Raw genomic sequence first — 19,857 nt, forward strand, 5'->3', positions numbered from 1 at the left:
TGCAGTGCCACAACGATGCCACCCGAAGGTTGCAGGAACAGCAACTCATATTCCGCTTGGGAACCCTGCAGCCCAATGGTATCAATGTGGATTTCACAAGTTTCAAAATCTCCCCTCCCCCTACCGCATCCCAAAACCAGTCCAGCTCGTCCCTGCCTCCCTAACCTGTTCTTCCTCCCACCTATCCCCTCCTCCCACCTCAAGCCGCACCTCCATCTCCTTCCGACCAACCTCATCCCGCCCCTTTGACCTGTCCGTCCTCCCTGGACTGACCTATCCCCTTCCTAACTCCCTACCTACACTCACCTTTACTGGCTCCATCCCCGCCTCTTCGACCTGTTTGTTTCCTCTCCACCTATCCCTCTTCTATCCACCTCCCACTCTCTCCCTATTTATTTCGGAACCCCCTTCCCCTCCCCCTTTTCTGATGAAGGGTCTAGGCCCGAAACGTCTAGCCTCTCGGCTCCTACGATGCTGCTTGGCCTGCTGTGTTCATCCAGCCCTGCACCTTGTTGTCACCTACTTGCTTACCTATTTAGTGTCTCCAGGTTTCAGCTCTCATGGTTCCTTTCTCCCTTTCTTGGGCCTTCCCCCATTCTGTAAAAAGGACCAAGACAGCACCTTTTCCCTCACTGCCCGATTTCTCCCTCACCAAATACTATTGTTCATTATTCTATTGAAGCTGGCCTCCATGCTAATTACTCAACCTCTGTCACTTGTTCCTCCTCAAAACCTACTTCATCAACAAAGATTTCTGTCAAATACTTACCCTCTCTCCTGTTGTGGCTGGGTGCCAAATTCTGCTTTATAATATTCCTCTGAAGTGCATGGTAATGATTTATTACATTGAAGTGTATTTTTACCAATTTTGGTGCTGTTAATAATCACCACTACAGATGGCTTCAAATGAGGGGGAAAAAGATTTAGACAGGCATTGCTTTCTCATTCCTAACCTGCTAAAGAGAGGTGTTTTGGTTAAGATTCTATAGTTAATCACATTGAATATTGCATGTCAACCCAAAACGGAGACTCAATTTCAGTTTAGAAACCGTCCGTTTCAAAATCTCTTATCAATTTCCTATTGAGGAAGGGGATAATTAATTCACCGCCTCTCCAATTTGATTTGGTCCCACCATTATTGTCCAATGAAAACTTCTGTTTTTCCTCCATGGCAAGTGTCACATGATCCACAGCTCACCACTACATACACAGTATGGTGCATATTAAGATCATACAATACTGTACACGAGAAATAAAAATCTTACTTACTTGGTCAAAGAGCTGCTTGCCTGTAGTGCTGGGTTGGATGGAAAACTCCAGCTCTGCATCCATTGTTGTAACACGAACATTGATCTGAAAGGTGGCAAAGACAAGGTTGGACATAAAAATATAATAGTAAAATTTCACATCACCCATCGAGAGTCCATTCCCATACTTTCAGAGTCTCCTCTTAGTGAGGGGGCAAACACAATGAAATTTAACATCACTTCTAAGTTTGCCTACACAGACTTTCACCATACAAGGACCAGAAAATAGGAAACTAGGCCATTTATCTTGATATCTGCATTGGGATAGGTGCTAGGATCAAAGATGATGTAGCTGGGCACTTGGAAAATTCAAAAGGTAAAAAAAAAAGTAACAACAGTTCTGTGGAAAGGAAAGACGTTTAACCTATTTATCAGAATCTTTTGAAGGAATCAATCACACTGTGGATAAGGGAAACCTACTGGCACACTGTACTTGGATTTCCAGAAGACATTTGACAAGGTGCCACATAACGTTATTCATCTGGAGATCTAAGATGGACTGATGTCCACAGGGACTCCACGCACAAAACTTTGGATAACGGGTCAGGAAAAGAATATATTCAACACCGCCTTCATCCTGATGGCCACTTTTGCACGTGGCTGCATCAAGCTGTATGTAATTCCTCAGTACACAAACACCAAGTGTCACTATGTACTAAAGTTCTACTTGTCCCAGGTGTTGCGAATGATGGGACTGGCCTTCTTATGTGGAACACTCCAAGCAGTTAGACCATTCCGTATCACCTGTCCTTTGTGGAGAAATTTGCAAAGAGAAACACCTTCGACCACAAGTCCATTAGGAAGTGGTCAGCACGTAACATCCGCGAGACCCTATGGGAAAAGGAGAGAGTTGACCTCTGAGCAGACTGCCAACTGAATTTGACACAATGCCTCATCACCAGAACTTTCCAACAAGCGCCAAGACATTGCTTGGCAGGTCTTCGGTAGGGCACTGAGATCCTTCACATATGCTTCGGACTACGACATCGCACACTGCAATTGAACCAGCTGGGATGCTGGTGGAGACTGTCACACATCTCTTTCTGAAAATTGCCTTTGCAAAGTCAATCTGGAGAGAGATGCAGGAGTTTTTGTTGAGGTTTGTCCCAAGCAGCTCCATGACACACGACTCTGTGCTCTACTGTCTGTTCATCGGGACACACGCCGAAACAAACCTTGGCTATGCCTGGAGGACCATCAACTCTGTGAAAGATGCTCTTTGGTCTGCCTGAAACTTGGTCTTCCAGAACAAGGAGTTGACCCTGACCAGTGTTGCAGACTGATGCATTCCAAAAGGTCCCAGAATACATGCTGAGGAATGCACTGAAGCTTGGGGCAGCTGCTGCCGAGACATAAGAGGGGAAAGACTACCATCTGAGGTCTTTCTGTTGAAATTAAATGGGGTCCATTCAATTATCAGACTCTCCTGGTGTCTCAAATGCATGTGAATGTAGTCTGGTTCAAGTAAGAAATGTCTTTGGTTTGTTTGGATAGAGTCAAACTCCAATATTTGTTTCCTTGATATGCTACTGTACAAACTGAACTGCATTTGTGATTATGTACGTATTTACAGGTATCTGTTATGAATAAAAGTATATTTTTGAAATAAAAAACATGATGTGTTCTACAGGGATCAGTACTGGGACCCCTGTTGTTTTCAATATGTATATATATTTAAAAACGAATTGGAGGAGAATGCTAGTGGCCTGATTAGTAAGTTTGCAGACAACACAAAGATTAGCCAATCTGTGGATAATGAGGATTGCCAGAGGATACAGCAGGAAGTAGACAGGCTGGAGACCTGGGCAGAAAAATGGTAGATAGAGTTTAGTTTGAACAAATGCAAGAGGACGCATTTTTCAAGAGCTAATGCAGGAGGGAAGTATGCAGAAAACGGCAGAACCTTTAGAAGCATCAACATAGAGAGACAACACAGTTGACCAAGTTGACGGACGTGCAGGTGAAACCCTTCATGTCAGACAGTATACACTGCTCCCGATGTGGCCTCCTCGATATCAGTGAGACCAAGAGTAGACTCGGAAACCGTTTCATAGAGTATCTGTGTTCTGTACATGACAAACAACACCACCTTCCAGTCGCCAACCATTTTAACTCCCCCCTCCCACTCCCTGGGTGACATGTACATCCTGGGCCTCATCCAGTGTTACAATGACACCACTCGCAAACTGGAGGAGCAACACCTCATATTCCGCCTCAGGAGCCTACAGTTCAATAGCCTCCTAAACATGGAATTCACCAGTTTTAAAATCTCCCCAATCCCGGCCTCATCCCATGTCCAACCCTCCATCTCATCCCCGCTTCCTTGGCCTGACACAACCTGTCCGTCTTCTCTCCCACTTATCTGCTCCTCCCACCTCCATGACCAATCCCCACCACTGCCTACCCGCACTCACCTATCACTATCCCACCTGCCTTCCCCAGCTCCACCCCTCCTCTTTATTTCAGAGCTCCCTTCCCCCTCTCCCATTTCTGAAGAAGGGTCCTGACCCGAAACATCAACTTTCCTGCTCCCCTCATGCTGTTGTCTCTGAATCCAGCATCTGCAGTTCTTGCTATCTCAGAATAACATACAGCAATGTCTAGGCATGCAGATCCACAGTTTCCTCGAAGTGGCAATACAAGTAGATAAGGTGGTCAAAAGGCATATAGCATGCTTGCCTTTGTCAGGGCAGAGTATAAAAACATGGCAAGTCATATTGCAGCTGTACAGTATGTTAACTAGGCCACATTTGGAATATTGTGTAGTTCTGGTTACTGCACTACCAGAAGGATTTATAGGCTTTTGCAGAGGGTACAGAAATGGTTTACCACAATGTTGCCTGGTTTGGAGGGTATTGGTTATGAGAAGAGATTGGACAAACTTGGTTAGTTTTTGCTTGAACATCGAAGGAGGAGTGGTGACCCAATAGAAGTTTACAAAATTGAGAGGCATGGATAAAGAGGATAGTCAAGAGTCTTTTTCCCCTGGGTAGAAATGTCAATAACCAGGGGACACAGGTTTAAAAATGAAAAAAGGGGTAAGTTGAAAAAGAAGGGAGAGGTAAGTCTTTAAGAAAAAAAAAAGCAGAGGGTGGTAAGTTCCTGAAATGCACAGAGGTGGTGGTGGAGGCAGATTAATAGCAATTTTTAGGAGGCATCTTGATAGATGTGAATAGGCAATGAACAGAGATATAGACCATGTAGAGGTAAAAGGATTTTAGTTTAGAAAAATGTGTGTCAGCACAATCTTGGTGGGCTAAAAAGGGCCTGTACCTGTGTGTACCATTCTTTGTTCATATAGTGTAGTGAACAACATACGAGCGTGGATAGAAAACTAGCTGATTGGCAGGATGTGATGAGCACAGTCCCACAAATATCTGTGCGGAGGCTTCAATTTTGTTTTAAAATTTACTTCAAATGACTTGGAAGTGAGAGAAGACAGTAGCCAAAATCTTGGTTAACAAAAGGTACACAGGAATTAATGCTGAAGATGACTTAAAGCAGTTGCAGACAGATTTAGATATTGAGAAAGTGAGCAGGCAAATTACAACAGAAGGACAGTGCAGGAGAAATGAAATATTGTTCACTTTGGCAGGAAGAATGAAAAAGTGAAGTATCAATTAAAATGGAGGTGACTGCAGCATTGAGTTGTAGCGAGATCTTGGTGCTTTAGTGCATGAATTACAGTTAGTATGCAGGTACAGCAAGTAGTCTTTTTTCAAACAAAAAGATTAAAACCAGGAGGGAAATACAAATAAATAAAATTGTAAAAAGGCAGATGGAGGTCCAGGTGATGCATCGTATCTACAGGACCCCATCGAGTTACCATATCTGCAGCAACTGCTGGTTGCTTGAGGAACACCGGCTCAGAATTGATGAGATAGAAACTGAACTTCAAAACACTGAACATATCAGGCAGAGGACAGATAGCAACGACTGCAGATGCTGGAGTCAGAGACAACACACAGCGTGGAGCTGGAGGAACACAGCAGGCCAGGCAGCATCAGAGGAGCAGGAAAGTTGACTTTTTGGGTTGCAACCCTTCTTCAGAAAATTACCTGGATGCTGTGTTTCAGAGGCAGTCACCCCTCATAGGTTAAGTACTTCAAATTTAGCCAGTGGTCAGGGGCAGGAAGCCATGACCATGAGCAAGGCAGGTAGAGAGATCCTGAACTTAGGACGAACCTAAGCTCTTGACCTTGTCCAACAGGTACAGGTTACTTAGTCCTTGTGTGAATAAGGAGAAGGTCTATAGGGAGGATGGGCAAACTGACCACTGCATCTTGGTACAGGAGGCCATTCAAACAGGGGGTGCAAAGAAGTAGCAGTGGCAAGGGATTCTGTAATTAAGGATATGGATAGCATCCTTTGTAAAACAGGGTCACGAGTCCTGAATTGCCTACCTAATGTCAAAATAAGGAACATCTCATAATGGCTTTAAAGGATACTGGAGTAGAAGGGGTAATATCCAGCTTTTGTGGTCCATATTGGAACCAATAACATAGGGAAGGAAAGGCAAGAGGTCTGTTTCTGGAATATCAAGAATTGGGAACAAAGTTTGAGAACAGGAACTCAAGAGTTAAAGTCTCTGGATTATTAGCTGAGCTATGTGAAAACTGACAGAAAAGACAATTAGGGAAATAAGTATGTGGATGAAAGAGTGGTACAGGAAAAGAGGAGTTCCATTGCATGGCATACTGGCCTCAGTATTGGGACAAGTAGGAGCTGTATAGTTGGAAAGGCTTCACCTGAACTGATCTGGATCCGATGTCCCAGTGAAAAAGACAAATAGGTTGGACACCAGGACTTTAAGCTAGTATTATGGTTGCTTGCAGGAAGTCAATTATAGTTTTAAAAGCAAGTAACAGAACAAGGAACAGAACCAAAGTCAGGGAACATACTTCAGGTATGGCAGGGAATGGCAAAACTATTAGTATATTGATTACGCCTGAAAAAAGAAATAATAAAATAGGTGAAGAAAGAATCAGGCCTTGAGGGATACGTTAGAGCACATGGTCCAAATAAAGAGTCCCACACACACAGTACAAGAATAAATTAATTGAGCTGCAGGCAAAAATTCAAATTGGAAATTATGATATATAGCAGCCATTGCTGAAACGTGGCTGCTGGATAGTCAGAACCAGGAACTAAATACACCAGATTATAAAGGTTTACGAGATGGGCAGGGAAATTGGCACGAAGCATGGCGTAGCCTTACTGACTCAAAATCAAAGATTCAGAAACAAAATCACTTCAAAATGGTGAGGGAGTATATGAGGGAAAGCATCCAGTAGAGACCTTATATGAGTGGAACTGTGGAATAATAAGAGGATGTAAAAGTGTAATATTTGGTGCTTATAGAACCCCAGTAGCAGCACTGAAGTGCTAGATAGTATATATGTAGAAGTTAGTTAAGTGTGTAGCAAAGGCAGAGTAGTATTAATGGGGGATTCTAATTTAACATAGATTGGGAGAAGCAGACAAGCACCCGTCAGAAAAGGCAGCGAATTTCTGAAGTGCATCTGGGATAATCTTTTGCAGCAACATGTCATGGGTGCAAGGGGACAAGCAATATAGGATTTCATTAGGGGTAATGAGCTAGATTTAATTAGTAACCAAGCTGCACGTGAACATCTATCAAATAGTGATCACAACTTGATAGAGCTCAAGTGTAGTGTTTGAAAGCAAAAAGCATGAATTAGCTACTAGAATTTTAGATTTAGGGCAACTTTAGGTGATAAGAAAAATTATCTACAGTAAACTGGGAAAAATCTGCTAATGGGTAGAACAACTGAAGAATGTTTTATACAAACATTTAAAATACAAAACCAGCTAATGAGGAAAAGTTCCACTTACCAGAAAAAAAGCTATAGACAACTAGAGGGATAGGTACAGCATAAAACAAACGAAAGGGCTTTTAAAAAAACAACACAAAAAGCAGCACAGATCCTGCTGAATGGGAAAGATACAAAAACCAGCAAAAGGTCAAAGCAGCTAACAAGAGGAACTAAAATGGATTATGATAGGGAACTTGCAAGGAACAAAGTCAATGAAGAAATTTTAGAGTTACATAAAAAGGGAAAGCAGGTAATCAGGAGCATTGTTGGCTCACTAAAGTGGGAATTTTGTCAATGACTATGGGGAAAATGGCAGACATGTTGAATAACTGCTTTGCCTCAGCAATTACAGAAGAGGATAAGAAACAATTTATTGTAAAATGTATTCACTGTAAAAATACAGTGAAAAGTGTGAACCTTCAATGTACATACATGGCACCATTCACATTAACTTAGAATAAGAAAACAAAACAAAACGATAACTTGACAGCCCAACTTTCCTTTCCACTGCCGCAGTCCCACTCCAGGCTTTCCAGCCCTCGCCATGCCTCTGCTTGCATCCCGCTCCAGGCTACCTCACTGACTTCCTCTTGCCAGCCCACTCTTGAACTGCCACCGTCGCTCCGGCCCACGCTCGATCTGCCGTCGCTGCAGGACACAACCTGCGCGTTCAGCTTCCCACCACGTGGCTCCCGGTTGCGACCCAGCTCCTTAGGCAGGTAGTTAAAAGGGGTGGGGGTGTGGAAGCAAGATAATAGTTAATATAGGGGGAGGGGGGGGGAAGAGAGAGAGAGAAAAAAGAGAAGGGATAAAAAAAAGGAAGGATGAAGAAAGAAAAAAAAGAGAACTGGCGAGCAGAATGGAGCTCCGAATGGAGTGAATTACCCTGTCGCCATCTTGCCAGAAAAGAAAAGCTTGCCACGAGTCCTGAGGAATTTAAAAAAGTGGACTGGAGGCAGGGACTGAATAAATTAAGGAAAACATTGATGAAATCTATGGAACTAAAAAAAGTGACAGATCTTCAGGACCTGACGGTTTCATCTGAGGGCACTAGAGTAAGTAAGAGATTACATGGTGGATGCCCTAGCTAGAATCTTTCAGGAGCTCCTGGATACAGGAGTCATCCCTCTGGATTACAAAATTGCACATGCCACTTTTCAAGAAGGGTAAAGAAGAAAACCACACAATTATAGATTGGTGAGACCTCTTCTGGAGTACTGTATACAGTTCTGGTCACCCTATTATAGGAAGGATATTATTAAACTCCAAAAGATTTACCAGGATATTGCCAGGAATGTAAGGTTTGAGATATAAAAACAGACTGAAAAGGCTGGGACTTTTTTCCCCCCACTGGAGCATAGGAAGTTACGGGAGGACCTTATTGACATTTATAAAATCATGAGGCATAGACAAGTTGAATAGCCAAGGTTTTTTCACTCAAGTAGGAGTTCAAAGCTAGAGAGAAGATAATTTTAAGGTGATAGGAGAAAGATCGAAAGAGAACTGAGAGGCAACATTTTTTTTTAAAAAAAATTGTTGTGTGTGCAATGAACTGCCTAAGAATGTGGTGAATGGAGATACTATGTTTAAAAGATATGTGGATAAATTCGTGAATAGGAAAGGTTTGGAGAGATCAGGGCCAAATGCAGGTAGGTGGGACTAGTTTAGTTTGGGAACATGGTTCGCGTGGACTGCTTGGACTAAAAACTGTGTTTCTATGCTATACGAGTCTAGGGAAAGTTAGCCTAACATCGGTGGTTGGGAAATTGGAGTCAATAATCAAGGATGGGGTAACTGAATACCTCAAAATTTCAATTTATCAGGGAGTGGCAGCCTGGATCATGTCTGGTAGGTCATGCCTGACAAACCTCAATGAATTTTTTGAAAAGGTGATTAAAAGGTAGTCAACAGGGGAATGTTGATGGATGTTGTTTATTGACCTCCATAAGGCATTTGATATAAAGTCCCAAATAAGAGACTGCTAATGTAGAAGCCCACAGAATGGATAGCAAACTACTGACAGGGTTGGTTAGTTGGTGAAGTTGCAAGCAGAGGAGGATTATGGTATTAAAAATAGTAGGTATTCCAATTGGCAGGATGTGACTAATGATGTCCCACAAGGATCTGTGTTAGGACCTTAAATTATTCACATTATTTATTAGTGACTTGGACAATTGCATAAAAAGTCTAAAGTCCAAATTTGTTGATGACCCAAAGTTAGACATCATTGTTGACAGAGCTGATGATCGCATAAACTTACAAAAGGATATTGGACAGACTACAATAGAACAACACTAGAACTAGATGAATTTCTAATAAGAGTTCTTTCCCCAATTCTCTCATGGGACATTCTTTTATTCTTTATTCATTCACCAGGATAAGGGCATTGTTGGCTAGGCCAGCATTTCTTGCACATCTTTTTTTCCTGACAACTGGCAATGGATTCATAGTCATCATGAGACTCTTAATTCTAGATATTTATTGAATTCAAATTCCACCATCTGGTGTGGCAGGATTCAAACACAGGTCCCCAGAACATTATATGAGTCTCTGGATTAACAGTCTAGCGATAATACCACTAGGCCATTATCTTCGCTTAAACAGAGGAATTGCTGGCTGACCAGCGTTTATTGCCCATCCCTAGTTGCCTTTGTGGTGGTAGTGAGCTGCCTTCTTGAACCATTGCAGTCCACGTACTGGGAATCCCAGGATTTTGACCCAGTGTCACTGAAGATACAATGTCCTTCCAAGTCAGGATGGACAGTGGCTTGGACAGAACTTGTAGGCAGTGGCTGCTGCCCTTGTCCTTCTAGATGGAAGGAGTTGAGAGTTTGGAAGGTGCTGTCCAATGACCTTTGGCAAATTCCTACAGTACATCTTGTAGATCTCACACACTGCTGCTGTTGTTGAATGTTGGCATTGGAGAGAGTGGATCCTTGTGGGAGGTTATTCATTTTGGACCAAAAACAATAGATAGATCAGGCGGGAGAGATGGGTCCGGACCCAAAACGTCAGCTTTCCTGCTCCTCTGATGCTGCTTGGCCTGCTGTGTTCATCCAGCTCTATACCTGGTTATCTTAGATAGATCAGGCTGCTTTTTAAGATGGTATGAAGTTAAATACAGTAGATACCTGGAGACTTAGGGGTTCAAGTGCACAGATCTTTATAAATGTCACGAACACGTACAGAAAATAATGAAGGCAGCTATTGGAATATTAGCCTTTATATGAAGGGGACTGGAAGAATACATGATGCAGACAATATGCAAAAGCCATACAAAATTCTGGTTAAATTCCACTTGAAGTAGAGAGCAGATCAGAGTACCACACCTTAGAAAGGATATGTTGGCCTTGGAGGGAGTACAAGTTTACAAAAACGATATGCAGACTTCAGGAGTTAAATTATGGGGCAAAATTACAAATTCAGCCCGATTTCTGTAGAGCTCAGGACATTTAGAAGGTGATCTGATCAAAGTCTTCATGATATTAATAGGAAAATACAGGGTAGATAATGATAAAACTATTTCCACTGGTTGCAGATTCCAAAACCAAGACCACATCATTCACAGCTTCTATACACAGGCTAGGTCAGGTTTGAAAATCTCAACAGATGACAGTTGATGCTAGATCAGTTGTTAAAAGTTTAATCTCTGACTTAAAATTTTTAAGCAACAGGTATTGAGGGATATGAGCCAAAAGGATAGGAAGTAAGGCCACATATCACCCGTGATATCATTGAATAGTAGAACAGGCTTGAGGGGCTGAATGACCTACTCCTGTTCCTATGTTCCACAACAAATTCCCACAAAAGAATAATTTCAATGACTAGGTAATCTGTTTTAGATGTTGAGGAATAAAGATTGACCAGGACATTAGGAATAGCTCTCCTGCTTCAAATAATGCCATGGGATCTTTTACTCTAGCAGGCAGAAATAATATTTAAACAACCTGCTGGAGAAACTCAGGTCTGGCAGCATTGGCAAAAAGAGAAAGCGTTAATAATGCAAGTCCAGTGAGCCACTTTCAGAACTGTGTTCTGGCCAGTTGTGTTTCAAATCTCCAGCATCACGGTTCATTAGGTCAGCCAAATCCCACTGAATAATGGAGTGTGGGGGGTGCTCAGTGGACTGGATCTGGTATCCCTTCACTATTTTGTGAAATCTGACAGCAGCTTGGTAAGGGTAATGGTCGTATTCCCTTAAAACCATGGCATGTAGAGGGCAGGTGGGCAGGAGTGAGAGCACAAGGGAGGGAACAGTCAACAGGCACCAGATCACGACCCTCAAATGAGGCCCAGAAATGCAATCTCTTGGCACAGCCATTGAATGCTGGTGTATGGAGTCATGAACCACCTTGTCTGTAAATTGATTTGACTTCAAAAAAGGTGTATTAATGATTATCTTATGCTTCTTAAAACACCCCCCTACATGCCACCACTAACCTACAAAATTTGAACAGCAACTTACCATGAAGCACAAGTAATGCTCATTACAGTGTCACTCTGCAAGTGAAGGGTTATACAACAGTGTGGGTTCAATTCTTGCGCTGGTTGAAGTTACCACTAAGGACTCCGGATTCGCTAGGGCTCTCTGATATCACTGTCAAATGTGGCCTTTCATGACAGCACTTTTACCGCCCCTCAGATTCAGCTCTTCTGCCGGTTTTTGAACCGAGGCTGTTAATGAGGTCAGGAGCTGCGTGGCTCTGGTAGAACCCAAACTGGGTAAGTGTGAACAGATCACTAAGCAAGTGCTGCTTGATAGCACTGTTGACGAGATCTTCCATCACTGATAATCAAGATTAGATGGATGGGGCAGTAATTGACGAGGCGGAATTTGTACAGTTTTTAGGGGAGATACCTAACAAATGTAAAAGATTGCCAGGTAGATGCCATATTATGGCTATACTGGAAAGCTTGGCTAGGGGTGCAAGATGTTTTGGAGAATCCACTCAGAATCCCTAGTCTGGAAACAGGCCCTTCGGCCCAACAAGTCCACACCAACCCCCTATAACCCACCCAATCTACACATCCCTGAACACTACGGGCAATTTAGCATGGCCAATCAACCTAGCCTGCACATCTTTATTGCTGGAATGTCAGTACTCACAGATGGAATTAATCAAATTGGCTGAAGATTGGCATCTGTAATGCAGAGAAGCTCTGCAGCAGGCCAAGTCTGATCATCCACTCAACACTTCTGGTTAAAAGTTGTTGTAAGTTCTCCAGCCTCATCGTTTCCACTGATGCACTGGGCTCCATCACAGGTGACAAGAGATACTTGTGGAGCCTCTTCCTCTAGCAAGTTGCTTAACTGTCTACCACCATTCATAACAGGATGTGGCAGGCCTCAAATTTATCAGGTTGACCACTCATTTTTAGGCATGCACGATGCTGCTCCTAGCATGCCCTCCTACACTCTTCATTGAGCCAGTGTTGATTCCCTAGCTTGATGGCAACAGTAAAGTGGGGAAAATGATGGGCCATGGTTTCCTCCGGGTGCTCCAGTTTCCTCCCACAGTCGTAAGATGTGCAGGCTAGGTGGATTGGCCATGCTAAATTGCCCATAGTGTTCAGGGATGAGTAGATTTGATGGGTTTATAGGGGGATGGGTCTGGGTGGGATGCTCTGAGGTTCGGTGTGGACTTGTTGGGCCAAAGGGCCTGTTTCCACACTGTAGGGATTCTATTCTATTCTGAGGTTGTAGATTGCATTGGAGTACGATTCTTCTGCTGCTGCTAATGGCCCTCGGCACATCATAGATTACCAGACTCCAGTTGCTATCTGTTTGGAATCTATCCCGTTTTGTATAAAGTGGGAGTATCACATAAAATGATGCAAGGTATTGTCAGTGTGACGACAGGATTTTGTCTCCACAAGACTGTGTGATGGTCAGTCTTACTGGTACTGTAACGTACAGTTGCATCTGCTGTTAGCAGAATGAGGGGATGAGTTTAAATCTAATTCTTCCCCTCACCATCTGCTAGACCCAGTCTAGCAGTTTAGTCTAGTCTTTTAAAACCTAAACAGTGTGATCAGTAGTGCTGCTGCTAAGGCACTTTTAGTGGATGTTGAAATCTTCAACCCAAAAGTACATTGTGCCCTTGCCACCCTCCACGCTTCCTCCAAGCAATATGCAACATGTAGGAACACCAATGCAATCAGCTCAAGGAGGATGGAACATGGTAATCAGCTGGAGGTTTTCTTGTCCACATTTGATCTAATGCCATGAGACTTTAGGGAGTCCAGAATCAATGTTGAGGATTCTAAGGGCAGTTGCCACCTGACTGTGTATCATCTGCTGGTGGGACAGGAGATACTCCGGGATCGTAATGGCTGTATATTGTCTTAAGGTATGATCCCATATGACGGACTAGTTTGAGACAATTCTTTTAATTTTGACTCTAGCCACTAGATGTTAGTAAGGACTGCTTTGAGTATTGCTGCTGTTGTTGTTTCCAGTGCCTAGGCTTGGCATCTAGTTTTCAGAGACTTTCTAACAATTGAAGCATTGGAGATAACTGCCCTTTGAAATGGCCTAGCAAGTAAGAGTCACTATGCTGTGGGTCTGGAGTTACATGGTGGGCAGACCAGGTAAGAATTGCCTACCTTTTAAAGGACAAAGACTGATTTTTAGATGAACAATTGGCAATAATTTATATTAAACTTTTAAATTCCAGATGTGTTATTGAATCCAACTTCCACAATCTGCTGCGGTGGGATTTGAACCCAGGTCTCCGGATCATCTCGTCCAGCAATAATACCAGTACACCCCGGCCTCGCTATAAATCATTTAAAAGTTAGATATCAAGATCCATCATCTAGATGCCCCCAAGGCTTGAAGGTCCAAAAGTTTAAGATCATAAGTCCTACAGGCATTCAAGTAAATGACAGATCCATGTATGTGAAAATGGACACTTGAAAATAACTGGGTATCCCTAGGAATATAGTCTGCTGCAAAGGAGCTTGGCTTTACTTGTATGCATCACGATTGATCCATTGAAAACAAAATAATCCAGAAAGTAAAAAAGTCTTATATGCCTAGTCATGTGTACTACAGACACCTGACACAAGCACAAGAATTCTTGAGTTCTCATCCTGCCCAACATTCCTGCCTCAACCAACATCAGTGAAACAGACTGACCAGTCATTAATCTTCTTCCTGTCGCTGGCACCCAGCTGTGTCCACAAAATGGCTCATGGACATGAAACGATTACATCACTGGTTGACAAATATGAAGCGACATCAGAAATAGGTAGCTAAAAAAAAAAAGTTCGTCACTTTCAGCAGTTCCACAGGTTACATATGGCCTAAGGTAGGAAATTTAAAGTTGGCATTGTTATACTAGATGGACGTCCACCGTCTCAATGTGGTGCCAAATGTAAGTATTGCTAGACAACTAGATTTACATAGCATTTTTATTAAAGTATCCCAAGATGCCCAGGACTGTCAAATTAAAATGTGACAAGTCATTAAACTAGGCCACAAATGTCAAAGTAGGATTAGAGGGTCTTTAAAAAAAACAAAGGGGAAATCAAGGTGGGGAGGTGCAGGAAGGAAACTCTAGTGTTTGGGCTCTGCACCAGTGGTTTCCAAAGTGGGCTGCAAAACCTGCAGTTTGGGTCACAAGCACCTTCGGAGAGGTAGCAAAAAGGAATATCAATTGCACCTGGGAGGAGCAGACTACCCAGTTTAGAGGCATACCAAGAACCCAAAGTATTAACATTTTCAGCAGAAAATGCAGAGCAGAGCAATATCCTACTGGTGTCCTGACTTGCCATAGGCAAGTGTAACTCAGTAATTGGGTAGATACGTCTAGCATGATACTGAAAATGCTGGAGGAGCACTGGAAAACTTGAAGTCACACGGTGTAGGCAGGCGGGATTAAAATGTTGGCTTCATATCTTGCAGTGTTTCTGCTCCTGCCTGCATTTCGTACAGCTTCTTAATCCCAAACTGGCAATTTTGCTTCACAGGTAATGGAGACAAGACTTGAGGGTGACTAAGGACCTGAACTGCGTGCATCAGAAGGACTGACAGCAAAAGAGAATGGTAAGAGGGATGGATTATGTGGTTTGTCTGGCAAATCCAAATATGGAGAGCTTGGCTGAAAGTGAGTGGCATGGTGGCACAGTAGTTAGCAGGTTCAATTCCAGTCTTGGGTGACCATCTGCAAAGTTTGCACATTCTGTGTCTGAGACTTTCTGCCGGGTGCTGCAATTTCCTTGCACAGTCCAGAGATCTGCAGGTTAGGTGGATTCATCAAACTAATTTGCTCTGCAATGTCCAGGCAGGTGTAGGCTAGGGTGATTATCCATGGTTAATACAATAGGGTGGTGTGGGTCCGAGTGGGATGCTCTTTGGAAAGTCAGTGGAGGCTAGTTGGGCCAAATGGCATCTATCTGCTCTCTGAGATAATGATTCAATGAACTAGCGAGACAGCAATGAGTGAACTTAAAGTTCGCTACCTATTTCAAAAGTGCTGCATTTTTCTCATGTGGCTCAGCCTTGGGTTCAGCTGGAACACAGCTAATTTCATTTTGAATTAATAAAAATGAATTTGGAAAAGGTACTGGGTGGCAGTGGCTTAGTGGCTAGCACTACTGCCTCACAGCGCCAGAGACCCAGTTTGAATCCACTCTTGGATGACTGTGCAAACTCCACACAAACATTCTCCCAGTGTCTGCGTGGGCTTCTGCTGGGTGCTTCAGTTTCCTCTCACAGCCCGAAGATGTGCAAGTTAGGTGGAGTGAGTATGCTGAATTGCCCTGTGGTGTCCAGGAATGTGTGGTTAGATATATGTTAGCCATGGGAAAAAAGGGTAGGGGAATGAGTGTGATGTTCTTCGGAAGGTCAGTGTGGATTTACTGGGCTGAATGGCCTGTTTCCACCCTGTAGGGATTCTATAGATACATTGCGTTTTAGCAGAATCCACACAAACTGCAGCTTTTGGAGCAATTGTTTTTCCTTGGAGAGTCAGGACCTTCGGCCAATCATGTCCACTTGTCAAACAAACTATTCTAATCCCATTTTCCAGCACTTCATCCATAGCATTTTGTGCCATATCACAAGTGCACCAAGTCCTTAAATGTTGAGGGTTTCTGTTTCTACCATTCTTACAGGCAGTGATTCCCACTACTGGGTGAAAATGCTTTTCCTCACTTCTTTAAACCTTCTGCCCCAACCTTAAATCGAAGCCCTCCATGGGGAAAGTTTCCTTCCTATCTATGCTCCCGAACTTGATATATCTCAAATCATATCCCCTCCTCTGCTCTTTAAAAAAAAAGGTAAACAACCTGTCTGTACACTCTCTTCACAAAATCTCCAACCAGGCAACATCCTGGCAAATCTTCTTGGTACCCTCTCTAATGCTACTGCATCCCTCCAATAATGTGAATTCCAATATTATGCACAACACTGTGGCCCAACTAACATTTTATAAAGTTTCAACATAAACTCAACTAATAAAAGGCAAGCATACCATTTACCTTCTCAACCACTTTAATCGACTTGCCCTGACACTAAAGATACTAGTATACATACACAAAGACCTCTCTGTTTTTCTGAGGGCCCTTCCTTGTTTGTCCTGCCCAAGTGCATCTCCTCACACTTGTCTGTATTTATTTCCATTTACCACTGAACAGACCATTTAGATCCTCTTGTAGACTAAGGCTATCCTCCTCACCATTTACTGCCCATCAATTTTTGTATTGTCTGTGAACTTACTGATCAACCCACCTACATTCAAGTCTAAATAACAGAAATTCACAAACCATCTGGGCCCCAGCACTAACCTTGTAGGACCCAACCGGACAGACTTAAGCAGAAAAATCACCCAACTCCTCAAGTTTGAGCGAGGGTCACTCGACCCAAAACGTTATCTGATTCTCTCCAGATGCTGCCAGACCTGCTGAGCTTTTCAAGCAATTTATTTTTGTCTGATTTATAGCATCTGCAGTTCTTTTGGGTTTTTATTTAGTACACCTCAACCATCACCCTCTGCTTCCTCCCATTCTGCCAGTTGTGGGTCCAATTTGCCAAATTCCTTGGATTCCACAGGTTTTACGTTTGCTAGAAGTCTTCCATTTCAGGACTTATCAAAAGTGTTGCTGAAGTATAAGTAGACTACATCAAAATCACCTCTTCAAAACAAAACCTCAAATCAAGTTGGTCAGACACAACCTCCCCTTAACAAAACATGCTGACGGCACTTGATTAATTTGTCTCTCCACATGCAGATTCATTCATTCCCGAAGAATTGCTTCTAATAGGTTTCCCCCAGCGAGATTAGACTGACCAGCCTCTAGTTTCCTGGTTTATCCCTCGATCTCTTCTTGAGAAATGCTACCACATTAGCACTCAAGTTCACTGGCACCTCTCCTGTGGTCAGAGAGGAACTGAAAATGTTTTCAAGAACCTCTGCTATTTCCTCCTTTGCCTCATGACCAGTTTTTACATTACAACCATTGTTTGAGGAGTTAAATTAAAAAGAAAACACTTATTTTCCACTAAAGCTTTCAAACGGAAGTAGTATCAGTGGGGGAACTGTGGGATATACGTCCAGTGCCAAATGAAATCTATCTGCTTTTAAGCCTGCCAGATCACTTGGCAGAGATTCACCTGAACTTCATCTAATCTCATCTACTGTATCGGTTTCTCCTGATGTGATTGTCTCTATAATTGGGGGAACCAAATGCAGACTCAGGGAACCTGTTCACGGAGCATCTGTGATCTGCACGTACCAACCAACCCGACCTTCCAGTCGCCATACACTTTAACTCCCTCTCCCACTCCCCTGATGGCATGTTCATCTCTGGCTGCCTCCACTGCCAGAGTGAGGCCAAACAGGAACTAGAGGAACACCACCTCATTTTGCCTTGGGAACTTACAACCCAATGGCCTGAATATTGACTTCACCAGCTTCAAAATCTCTCCACTCCCAACCTATCCATTTTCCTACCCACCTATCTGCTCCACCCTTCCCACTAACCAACCACAATAACCCCCTACTTGCATCCACCTACCCAACCCTCCCCCCTTCTATTTATGTCTGGGCTCCGCTCCCCAGTCCCGATGAAGGGTTTTGATCCAAAACGTTGACTTCCCTACTCTTTGGATGCTGTCTCACCTGCTGTGCTTTTCCAGTTCCAGATTATTGACTCTAACTTCCAGCATCTGCAGTCCTTACTATCTCCATTCCACTCTCAACCTCCTCTCTATGCTATTTTCTTGAATTGGATCACAGATTTTTGATTTCTATACCTATACTGTCCCTCGAGTGAACACTGACCCAAAGTATTCATTTAGAACCCTACCAAGATCCTCTGGCTCATGAATTACTACTGTGGTCTGTAATGAGCCCTACTCAGATCTTCATTTATTTTCCCTGCCAGTATCCTTTCATTTCCATTTTGCACTCTCCTTGTTTTCCCTTTTAAAGCTTCTACTTGCACACACTATACTTTAAGACTTCTGCCCTTTTGACTCCTCGGTATCTGCTATATGTCTCCCCTTTTTCCCCTTTACCTAATGCTGTGTATCAGGATTGATATCCAGGATTCATAGGATTTGATGATCCCACCCTTTTCTTTATTAGAAAATGTTGGCCCTGCATACAAATTCCTGTCTTAAATGCATCTCACTATTCAAAGACAGATTTACCTGAAATTATCTTCCAGTCCACCCTAACCAAATCATCTTATTAAAAATGAGCTTTCTCCCTGTTGAGGGCTTGATTTCAGGTCCATCATTTTCCATTGCAAATCTTGAATCTAACATAGTTAAGACTGCTGTCTCCAAAATACTCCCTTACTGATATTTCAATTTGGAATCTTCAGTAGAAAATTAAACATTAATTGATTCATCTGATAATGATCATATTTTAAACTATCAGTGCTTCCCAATGAAAATTCAGGAGTTAGTGTGACTCAGATGAAGTAAAAAGGTAAAGTTGTCGTAGTCCTACTGGACCATAGGGCAATTCTCTCAAGAAAAAAAAAAGACTAGTGTTGGTTTAACCTGAGGATCACCATGCCTCAAAATACAAGGAGAGCTTGAGGTGGCGAGTCATTTGTGGAATTGAACCCATACTGTTGGCATCACTCTGCATCTCAAAAGCAGCCAAATTAACTAAACAACTCCCTGAAGTAAGAGATAGTAGGAACTGCAGATGCTGGAGAATCCGAGACAACAAGGTGCAGGGCTGGATGAACACAGCAGGCCAAGCAGCATCATAGGAGCAGAGAGGCTGACGTTTCGGGCCAAGACCCTTCATCAGAAAAGGGGGAGGGGAAGGGGGTTTTGAAATAAATAGGGAGAGAGTGGGAGGCGGATAGAAGAGGGATAGAGGAGAGGATAGGTGGAGAGGAAACAAACAGGTCGAAGAGGCGGGGATGGAGCCAGGAAAGGTGAGTGTAGGTAGGGAGTTAGGAAGGGGATAGGTCAGTCCAGGGAGGACGGACAGGTCAAGGGGGCGGGATGAGGTTGGTCGGTAGGAGATGGAGGTGTGGCTTGAGGTGGGAGGAGGGGATAGGTGGGAGGAAGAACCGGTTAGGGAGGCAGGGACGAGCTGGACTGGTTTTGGGATGCAGTGGGGGGAGGGGAGATTTTTTGAAACTTGTGAAATCCACATTGATACCATTGGGCTGCAGGGTTCCCAAGCGGAATACGAGTTGCTGTTCCTGCAACCTTCGGGTGGCATCGTTGTGGCACTGCA

The 19,857-nt window shown here is 43.2% G+C and overlaps 1 protein-coding gene across 1 annotated transcript in view; it reads right to left on the reverse strand.

Annotated features, from left to right (window-relative positions):
• LOC109912827 (ezrin-like) overlaps window positions 1–19,857 on the reverse strand; it is a 126,982-nt gene that overhangs the window by 64,883 nt on the left and 42,242 nt on the right. The window contains exon 3 of the mRNA XM_048600971.1: window positions 1,270–1,353. Coding sequence (XP_048456928.1) covers window positions 1,270–1,353 — 84 coding nt within the window. The remainder of the gene's footprint in view (window positions 1–1,269; window positions 1,354–19,857) is intronic.

This window comes from Rhincodon typus, chromosome 9 (genome assembly GCF_021869965.1).
Source record: "Rhincodon typus isolate 14 chromosome 9, sRhiTyp1.1, whole genome shotgun sequence".
In the NCBI taxonomy this organism is placed as follows: Eukaryota; Metazoa; Chordata; class Chondrichthyes; order Orectolobiformes; family Rhincodontidae; genus Rhincodon; species Rhincodon typus.